The following is a 10,928-nucleotide window of genomic DNA, read 5'->3' on the forward strand; positions in this document are numbered from 1 at the left end:
GTGGGCCCGGCGGGTCGCGTTACTTGCACTAGCTGAGGCTTTTCCGCTTGACAGAGTTCTGGAAAAACGCCGTGAAACCCGTTTTACATATTCTGACTAGTGAGCCTCCGGTCACTTTTCTTTAAGAAACTCTCAAAAGCTGCAGTAGGGAAACACCTTCAGATACCCATTCTCACTTATTTCTTAATCCCCTCACACATACAGAAACCACAATTACTGTTTTCTTTTGATGTAATTACATCTAATTCCTGAAAAGAATGATCATGTCTTCAGTACCATTTACTGGTGATACAGGTGTGCTGTTACATCTTCCTGCATAAGTCAGATCTTTTTAATTTCTGCCTAGAAGAGTCCGAGAGACCAGCCTGCAAGGAGGCCTTACCAGTAGACTCAGTAGCAAAGTGTGGTCCTTGTGGAGTTATTGTGCAAATTGTCAATGAATGAGTCACAATCTGTTCTTGGTTGTTTTCAGACCTGCACAGCTCACCACTGTGGGGAAACGCTGCTGCTTGTGGATTCAGGACTTGTGCATGGACCTGCAGAACCTGGAGCGGGCTCGGGATGACCTGCGCTTTCGGGGTGTAAAAGGCACTACTGGCACTCAAGCCAGCTTCTTGCAGCTCTTTGAGGGAGACCATAGTAAAGTAAGTCAGACAGCCTAGAACATAGACTTGCAGTCTTGGCAATCCTCTCCTTTGGAATGCTGTTCTCTTTGGGGGAACATGGAGATTCTGGCACCAAATTCAGAAGGGCACTGCGATCCCTCTGGGACACACTGACAAGGCCCTGTGTGAAAGTGAGCAGAATCTGGGGAGGGGGTACTTCCCAGCAAGTAAAACATTTGTTGACAGTAAACTGAGAAAAGCAAAGGATCAGTTTTGCTGTTGCTGAGCTCTGTTTGTTTTGGTTTTTTCTTCACCCTGAGGTTGAAGAGCTGGACAGATTAGTGACTGCAAAGGCGGGATTTAAGCGGTATGTAACAAGCATACTTAGTCACCTATATTTAGTGTTAGCAAAGTGTGACTCCTGCTGTCCTTGTTGGCTCAGATTCCCCTAGCTGCCAAACTGACATCTGTGCTGCTGTTGACTTATCTTCTCTTGCCATCTTCCATTCCCAGTTGCAGCTTCCCACAGGAAACTTCACCTCCTAAATAGGCCACTTCTACTTGTCTCCCTGTCAAAGCATGTCTGTCCCTTTTTCCTCTGTTTTTCTCTCTCCCATCTGCATGCTGATCCCAAGAAATTGGCAGCCTGAATGCAAAGTTGTTCTCATCAGGACAGAATGACAGCACTTCACTTTAAGAGCCACGTCACTCCTTGCTCAAAGTCTTGCAGTACCATTGTATCTGTCTGGAGCGCTCGACTTCTGTGCTTATTTCTAGGGCTTATATGGTCACAGGGCAGACCTATAGTCGCAAGGTGGATATTGAAGTCCTGTCTGTGCTGGCCAGTCTGGGAGCATCTATACACAAGGTGAGTGCCCTATTTGTGTACGTCAGGAAGAGAGGGAAACATTTTAGGTTTTGAAGAGAAGGTGCTCATGGTGCAGAATGCTCTTCTCAAGAAATACTAATTGGTGTTCCTTGTTCAACTGTTCTCTCTGTGATCATGTAAATTCACCACTGGGTACATGCCTAGTAATCAAACCTCAAAGATCTGAAGACCAGTGGCAAATCAAGTTTACTGAGCAGATCGTAAGATGGATTAACAAATCCCACACCAGATATTTGTCTAATCTATGCTAAATTGATCCCACTAGAGTAAATGTCTTTCCTAGCGGTGTATGAGCTTTTACGTTTCACTGTTTGCTCCTAGTTAATTGCTCCTCTGATAATGGTGTTATTCTCTCTGTCCTTGTGGATTCTTTTCATTGATTTATCTCTGTTCCCTCCCTCCTTCTGCTCTTGGGCTAAAGTGATCTGTGGTATTCTGTTTTAGTTTTGTAGGCTGGCTGGTTCAGTGAGCACACATTATCTGTGTAATTTTGTTATGCATTTTCAGTGTTCCCTCCTGGTCTGTCCTTCATTTCCTGCAAACATTTGCCCTTCTTGCAGTCCTGTTCTATTCTAATACAGTGGACATGCTTTTCTCCTTATGTTTTCTTGACTGGGATTTTTAGGCCAGGAAGTATGATAGCAGTGTCAATTTTTGTGTCAGATTTTTCATTGTCCCCCAAGTTCAGTTCTCGGACACAGATGCAAACACTTCTCCAAGAACACTAACAGGAGTATATATTGGTATGTGTTTCTTTGGTTCTGTTTGTTAATTTCTTGGGCTTTTTTCTAGATTTGTACTGACATTCGTCTTCTGGCCAACCTGAAGGAGATAGAGGAGCCTTTTGAAAAAGACCAGATTGGTAAGGGCTGCGAGACGTTTCTTGGACTGGTGTATGTACCTTTTCATTTATGTTGATGCAGCCTTTTAAGCAAACTTAGAAATGTCACTGACAGAAGCTGCTTTAAATTAACTGGGGTTTGACATTGTTAGTGTTTTGGGTCCTTTTTAAAGAAGAAGAAGGGAAAAAAAGAAGAAAAAAAAGGCACATTACCCAAAAGTTTCTGGATATTAAGTAATTAAAATCAGATTTGTATTCTTCCATTTCCTGGGTTTGGGGGGAGAGCAGCAGCAGTCATGTATGCCCCATTCCCCACAGAGCAAGACTTGGGTCTCAGAAACACTCAGTGTTTTCCATTTCTCATGAAGCTGACTGGAGCTGTAGGTTTTCAGCTTGACTCAGCATTTTGTTTTTTATAAACAGGCAAATTTAAAATAATGAATCTAGGCTGGACCCTTGCCAGAAGAATACCAATGATGCGATTCTGACAGTGGTGTAAGGGAAGAAGGAACAAAGTTTGGATCTTGGCTGGAAGAAAATTCAGGCCCCCTAAACAGTTGCGTAGGACTGAATTGGCAAATTAAGCCCTACTCGTTTATATTACTTGAACCATTCTACATTCTATGGACAGTTTTGATATCCATTCACCAGAGCAACAGGCAGCAGTATAATTATCTGATTTTGAAGGACAATGTTATCGAGCAAATGGGGTTTTGAACACTGCTAAAGTTGCCATGGGTAGCCTAGAGAGATGGTGCTAAATGCTGCATTAAAAATTAAGTCCATTTGTTCTTTTTATGTGGTAGTACTTCTTCTATTTTGCAGAACTGCAAAATATCTTCTCACTTTTTTTCCTTCCCACGCTTGGATGTTTCTAATCTGTAGGGGAAGTGTGGTGGTGTGATTTTCTTTATTCCATTTTGTCCTTAGAAAATCATCATGTTTTGAGGCTTTAGTCAAAAACATGATTCCTGACACATTTTTCTTATCTGAGGGAGGACTTTCATCTCTTTTTCCTGAATGCACTAGTTCTGTTGCTCCGTTCCCATTACTCTTCCTCCTTTCACAGGTTCAAGTGCTATGCCTTACAAGAGGAATCCAATGCGTTCAGAACGCTGCTGCAGCCTGGCTCGACACCTGATGACTCTGGTGCTGGATCCCCTCCAAACAGCCTCTGTGCAGTGGTTTGAGCGAACGTTGGATGACAGTGCCAACAGGTTTGTTTAGATCGCGCAATGCAGTAATTTCAGAAGGTCTTGTGCAGCAAGGTCCTTTGATGTATTTAGAAAATACTATTTTTAAACTAAAACCACAAGTTACCACCTTGATAAAAAGCAGTCTCAATAAAATCTAGAGACTACAAACTGGTTTCCTCTATAAGATCAGATGAAAACTGTTAGGTTTTTTTAATGTCAAGATCTTCTGCAACGTAAACCAGCAGAGAGAGGGAGGGATGCAGAAGCCATGGTAATAAATTGGTCTTGTAGTCTTCCTGTTTCAGCAGCATAGTATAACAGTACTCACATTTCTCAATTTTTCCTCCCTGTTTGTTTTGAATGTGTTTTTTGACCCTGCTCCTCTTCACTTCTTAAAGAATAATCCAGCATTTTTTCTGTAATCCCTTAACCCTCCAAATAATCTAGAAAAACTTATTTTCATCGCTTTGTAATGTGTTCTTTTCAAGAAGTCATTCAGATCCTAAAGAAAGAGCACAAACATTTTTTTAAGTAATGTTTCATGAAAACCTGTGTGGGTCTTTCAGATATTGTTCAGCAAACTTTGCTTTGTTTTCTGATTCTTCATTATGACTATTTTGAGATGAACAAAAGTTATCTGTAATAATTATCAAGTACATTACAGCAATTAAATTCAATGCTTCCATCTTCCAGTTAGTACTAAATTTGCATAAAGCTTATATTTACCTTTGAAATGTTTTAATTTCAAAGTAGTCTTCTGTTGCAGAATTTGATCTCCTAGAATCTTAGAAATCTTTAAATGTTTATATTTCTAAGGTATGGGGCTTGTGGAACCATGAACAGCAGCAGTTTTGGCTATAGACTACTGTAAAGATTGTTGATGAGAATGTTATTTTAAAGATAGCTCCACAAACATAATGTCGGCATAAAATTTCTTGAGAACATAAATCTTTTCCCAAAAGGCCTTTACTCCACAGCTGCTGGTCTTGTTAAGAAAAGAGCTGCATAGGCAGCAGCAAACAATGTAAATCCAAGAAACTGAATACTGGTTGACATGGTGTGTTTATTTCCCAATAGCTACCAAGTGTTGAGAGCTGTACTGGAATGTTTCAAACCTTATTTTCATTTCATCTAATAGAAAGGGTCATTTGTCCACTTCATAATCCAGTTAAAAAATTCTGTGCCTTGGCTTTTTCTTGTTAAAGCTATAGCATTTTGAAAGGAGAGCAACCCAGAGAAAATGCAGTCTACAAAACAGCAAAATCCTTTTGAAGACAGTGTGATAGAATTGAGGGTCTTAAATGTAGCACAAGGTTCAAGTACTGGTATATTTTAAAAGATCACAGTTTAGAAAGGGCCAAGCACTGCTGTCACAGAGGGATGATGCTGTAATTGCTGCACTGTGATGCAGAGACTTTTGCCTTTGCCTGATACAGCTCAGTCCCCACGACTTCTTTCCCTCCTTTCCTTTTTGTCAGGAGCCTCCTTTGTGACCAGGAGCTGGTCCCTTGGAGGAAGCCCCCACCAAATGTATGGATCATTTTGGAAGTTCCCCGCTGAGCACAGCCAGGCACAGCATGAGCGTGCAGCATGTCTTACTCGTGGAGGGTAGGATCAGTAGACAGCGCAACACAGAACACATAGGTGAAGATACTCATGTTTTTGCTAGCTCTGTAAATGGCTGCCCTCTTTCCTAGCTGTGTAATCATTGAACTATCTTGGAGCTTTCTATGTGTGCCTTCACCCTTTCTCTTCCTCTCTCTGTTGACAAAAAAAACCCCAAACCAACCAACTAACCAAACCCAAAACTCCCTTCTCCCCAGCTTGAGAGCTACTGCTATAAGATGTTCTTTAGCTTTCCTGGTCATGACATTTAAACAACAAGAAGCACCCGTAAGGAGAACAGTTACAGCTTTAGGGACACAGTAATGCTGTTTACAGAATTATTTACAGGAGCTAAAGGCCTGGATCTGAGGTAGATTGGAACATGGCCTTCACTGCTAATTGGGGCCCTGGGTATGTGTGTTTCATAGGCGCGTGTGTCTGGCTGAGGCTTTCCTCACAGCTGACATCATCCTGAGTACACTGCAGAATATCTCCGAGGGACTTGTGGTATATCCAAAGGTAAAGCAGGAGATAATGTGTGCAGTGCTGCATCCTTGATAATGCTGCAACCATGCCAAAGTGTATAAAAGTCCTTCTACTCAAAGGATTACATTTTTATCTGTTAGTTCAAATGGTTTCTGAATTTTTATCTCTATTTTTCCTGTATTCCCACTGTTTGCAGGACAGACATGAAAGGGTACTTGTTGAAGCCAGAAGATAATGAATTCAAAACTTCTCACAAAGGATATTTTGCCCTGAACTATAAAATGGTTCTGTAGAACTTAGCATCAAAAAGACTGTCGAGACAGATCCCATAGAGTCCTGTAAATTACCTACAGGTTAAAAATAAAATTCATTGTACATCTTTTCCACAGTAATGTCCCTTCTAAGGGACAGTTTCAATACCTGGATTTCCAGAGCTAAGTCCAAAAAGAGGAATTATCTTTGCACATTGTCCAGTCCTGGAGATTCAAAGGGAGAGGAAAACTTCACTGGGAGTCCCAGTTGTCTACAGAATTTCTATAATGCTGGTGTTTTTTTCTGTTTGTTTTGTTTTTGTTTTGTTTAAGGTGATTGAGAGGAGGATCCGGCAGGAGCTGCCATTCATGGCCACAGAGAATATAATCATGGCGATGGTGAAAGCAGGGGGCAATCGTCAGGTACAAATGCAGTCCAAAATACCTTTGTTCGCTGCCTGGCCTTTGACTCCTGAGAAACAAAAGTATCTGGGCTTTTGTCACGACTATCTCACCTTTCTTTTTTCTCCACCTACTCCCACAGAGTTATTAATATTACGCTGGTGCTGCAAAGCTCTCCGAGGAGACAGCAGTTGTGGAGATCAGTATTTTCTGTTAGGAACGCTCTGTGTTTGAGCTAATCTGGCTGTCTGTGTTGGAAAAGAGGGAAACCTATTTTTATATTAGATACTAGTAGGCGTTTTCCTTTTGTAAATGTTTGAAGGAACTTGGAACGCAGACCAGGCTTCTTTAAATGGAACATGTTGGCAGGTGGCTACCTTATAAATTAAGAGTGAACCAGTGATGCTAAAGAAAAAGCAAGTCAGACCATTCCAAACTATTCATTCATGTGTCGCTCTTCCCTAATTCAGTAGAGTGCTTTTTATGGTCCTTCATTCAGTTTTCTGTGTTCAAGCAAATTGAAATTAGATGTTTTCATTAGTAAATAAATGCAGACACAATTAGATTATATTTCCTCAACATTTAATTGCACAATTCACTTTAAAACTGATAGCTAAATTTACATCTTAATAAAATAGCTTATTTTTACTTACCTTTAGATAGTAATTTTTCCTTCTATGATTATTTCCACATCAGGGACAGAAGTTAAACTTGCAACGTAGTAATAGTGGAAGGGTTTGCTAGAAGCTTTGACTAGGAATGTGGTTCTAGTTCTCTGAAACAGTGGTGGTAACTCACCCATGATGTTAGGCAGGAAACGCCCTTTTTCCTGTTTTTTTCCCCGTGTCTCTGATGTTTGTCACTGGGTCAGTCAGTAAGCTTCCTAACTAAATGTATTAGGTCACAGCATGTGGATAAGTTTTATTATCTTTTCAACTGGTTCTTTCTAAAATATCCCATACTTAAACAGTACTCTTAATACTGTCCTCTCTGTTTTGATTAGATTGAAGAGTGAATTTCATTTGTGTTTGTTATTGGCCTACCTTCTTTCTGGTGCAGTTTAATTACAAATCTATGGAGTTTAGTAAATTTATAAAAGCTGTTCATATTCACATTCGTATGTTCTGTTTGCATGTGCTGGGAACTCTGGAACAGCACATTTTCTATGCTTTCCCACCTCATAGCACAGAAAGACACTTCCTTTCCCACTAAACAGCTCCCTCCCCTAAACATCTGGAAGACAGATCTGTTCACCTGAGGCAGGTTAGTGCTGGAGCAAGATGGCATTTGCATGGAGAAAACAGGAGATCGTTTCCCTCCTAATTGAAGATAGATCAAGGATAATACATTTGAGGAGAAGATTCTTAACATGACTGTATTTTAGGGCCAGCCTGGCAGGATCTGATTTTGCAGGTGGTCCCCAACTACAGTTGGGTTCCCTTGCTTTTACAGATTAATTCCACAGAAAGTCAAGGGATTAGGAAGTCTTTCAGAAAAATTTTTATAAGGGTTTTGCCAGTATTAGTGCCATGTCAGGGTTCTTTGGGAGAGAATGTCTTAAGGCCCTCAGGTTTGTAAGGTGGTTTTTTTTCCTTCTGCCTGTCCTTATGTGTAAGCCATGGTTTACATATAGTCTCATTGCTTGTTAACTTGGACAGGTTCTTTCCTTTTCCCTTTTCCAAATCTGTAGATGTTTTACATTGTTTACAACAAAAAAATCCTATAGTGACTCCTAAGAATATTTGGGAAATTTGAAGAAGACTAAACCATTCCCGTGTCCTAAGTTTGTGTTGTAATTGAACAAGGAATGAATGTGACATTCAGACTGTTTTAGCCTCAAAGGGCAAATGTGGAAGGATGAAGAAAATCTTGTTTTAATATAGTGGTGTATGAGACACTGCAGTCCAAGCTGTGTCTCATTTGTATGCTGTTCAGTGCAGTATGCCTTGATGTTTCTTCCTCCTGCACAAGTTAGCAGGATGAACATGTGCTGTCAGTAGCAATGGAATGACTTTTTTTCTTTTCCTCTCCTCTTCTCCCTGCTCCTACAGGATTGCCACGAGAAGATTCGTGTTCTCTCCCAGCAAGCAGCTGCTGTTGTGAAACAGGAAGGGGGTGATAATGACTTCATTGCCCGTGTCCGTGCTGATCCTTACTTCAGCCCTATCCATAAACAACTTGAAAGCCTGTTGAATCCCTCCTCCTTCACTGGACGTGCTCCTCAACAGGTAAAGTAGTGGAAAGAGGCTACAGGTGCTATGGGTTGTAATGCAACATGTTGTTTAATCCTGCATCCTGCTGTATGCCACAGAGTGTACATATTATGTACCTCTGCCCGTATTACTAAAGCAGACGCATTTCTCTCTTTTGTTTTCCTTGGCTTTCTTGTCTTTCTTCCCTGTGGGACTCACATTTTTGACCCCACACATATTATAGTGCAAGGTGTCTCTCTGAAACAGAGACCCCAGTGAGACAAGCAGGTCTGAATGGGGAGGAAAAGGCAAGCCCTTTCTTTTGCTAATTTTATCTTTCCTGTCTTTCTTGAACAGGTGGCAAAGTTCCTGAAGGAGGAGGTTCGACCAGCACTGATTCCATACCAAAGCAAGATGGGTGGGAAAATTGAGCTGGCACTTTAGGTATATTCTGCAAAGGTGTGTAGGTACCGGAAGATAATAAAAGCCTTACTGAACAAGGTCTGTTTACTGTGTCTTGTTATTTTGGTTCTCTACATTTAATCCCCAGAGCTTACAGCCACCTTGATTACAGATGGGCTTTTCATTCTTTGTCTGCTGTTTAATCAAGCCTTCATCTATTGCGTGCCGAGTTACTGAGAAACGCTTGATTGTGACAAGGTAACTTTATCACAGTGCCTTTCACTGGCCCCTTATAGAGCACTGCCAGCTGTTTAAAGAGCAATGCCAGGTGCTGCCTGACATTCATGTATGACTGAAGAGCATTGTTGAAGAGCCGGTGTAAGGGGAACTGAGCCTACTCCTGTTTCTATCTTCATCTGCTCTTAAGCTTTACTCACAGGTGTCTCAAAAGATGATAAAAGGTTGTCCTGGCTTTCACAGTACTGTGATTTGAGGATCAAATAGGCCAAAGAATGAAGAATAATGAAAGGGAGAGGCCATGGAACTTCTTGGCTCATCAAACTGGTGGTTCTCCAGTGCTCCCTTCCTGGTTTAATACTGTACCTGTGGCTCTGTAGCTTCTGAAAATTGTATTTACATGTGTGGGTTAGGAACCAGCCATTGTGATTTACTTTTCCAGGTCCTTGGCTGTAGGTACTTGATACTGAATAGCAGATGGTCTCTGGCATGTGAAAGACATTCTCTACTGCAAGTAAGTTTTGTCTGATAAGGAGGGAAAAATGTTGAAATTCATTGGATGCCAGAGAAATTCAAGAGCTTTGGTCTTAGTTCTGACTCTGAATATTCTGTTTTGTAATGTCTGTGCTTTACTGGACATTCAGTCCTGGACCAAACTCTTCTCCCTTTGACTTATAGTGGAATGATTCTCTTACCTCTTCCAATGTTGTTATATCACGGCCCATTTCTTTTGCTTCAGTGCAGTAGAAATCTCCTTCTTACCTTAGTCTTATTTATTCAGACTCTCAGAGATGACATTGTCAGAATTATTTGATTCTTCTTGAAGTGTGATTGCTGGAGAGAATTAAGAAAAGCAGAACTAGTTGGAAAGAAGCTACCTGCTCTCCTTGAGGCCATCATTGTTTAAAGAGGATTTCAAAATGAGGCTTGTCTATACTTAATAGTAGAGAAGTGGGAAGCTTCAGGCCATGATCTCCCCTCATCTAGATTGCTCTGGCTTTACCTTGCATCTAGACTATGGCATTCAAACATTTGTGAGTTTTATGGTCTCTAAAACATTTTGCCTGCATGTGCTATTAATATTTAATTAGCTATCTGTTTGAAAAGGATACCTCTAATTGAATACTCGTAATTTTCAAACTATTACTCAAATGGGTAGCCAAGAAAGAAAACACAAACATGGAAGTCGTCCTTTTCTGGTCCTCTTTCCTCCTCCTTTGTGGGATTTAAAAAAAACAACCAACCCTGTGCAGACAAGAGGAACAGCTAAACGTATCTTTTCTCATCACCTGGAAATAAATCTTTGTGCTAGGTAGAGGCTGCCAGCTGTGAGGCATTGGACTTGTCTTCCTGGAAAGTTTAAAAAGAGTAACAATGACACAGGGCAAATGCCACCCTCCTAGAGAACTGTGGCATGACACACAAATCCTTTCGGAGACTTCGACTTCTACTACTCTTTAGAAGAGCTTGGTTTGGGACCTCCTGCTCTTTTTTTCCAGCGGAGTTGTCAGAGGCACCAGCCAGAGATGTAGTTCCCCCCTCTCCTTGCTTGTTGGGAGTAGGTCACCAAGAAATGCTTCGGAAGCAGCTCTTCACTTAAATTCGCGATGCCAGGTCACTCTTCCAGTTTATTCTGGTACGTACCCCTGTAGCCCGTGTCTGCGACAGATGCCACCGGTAAAGCAGCAGTGGGTCTGTGCCCTGCTTGGAGGAGAAATTAACCTGGACCTCAGTGATGAAAAAGGACCGAGTAGCTTCTCGGTGTCGTACCAAGCGTGAAGAGGTTTGTTTCCCGGTCGCTGGCGGCTTACCCGCGGCAGGA

At 41.4% G+C, this 10,928-nt stretch overlaps 1 protein-coding gene across 1 annotated transcript; it reads left to right on the forward strand.

Annotated features, from left to right (window-relative positions):
- Nucleotides 1-472: 472 nt before the first annotated feature.
- Nucleotides 473-8,965, forward strand: ADSL (adenylosuccinate lyase; the record flags this gene model as incomplete). Its single annotated transcript, XM_010293764.1, has 9 exons — nucleotides 473-644; nucleotides 926-972; nucleotides 1,383-1,473; nucleotides 2,287-2,356; nucleotides 3,405-3,552; nucleotides 5,565-5,655; nucleotides 6,207-6,296; nucleotides 8,327-8,503; nucleotides 8,825-8,965. Coding segments are annotated over 9 exons (973 nt in total), but the record flags the coding sequence as incomplete, so codon positions are not given.
- Nucleotides 8,966-10,928: the final 1,963 nt, after the last annotated feature.

This window comes from Phaethon lepturus, unplaced genomic scaffold (genome assembly GCF_000687285.1).
Source record: "Phaethon lepturus isolate BGI_N335 unplaced genomic scaffold, ASM68728v1 Scaffold51548, whole genome shotgun sequence".
NCBI lineage: Eukaryota > Metazoa > Chordata > Aves > Phaethontiformes > Phaethontidae > Phaethon > Phaethon lepturus.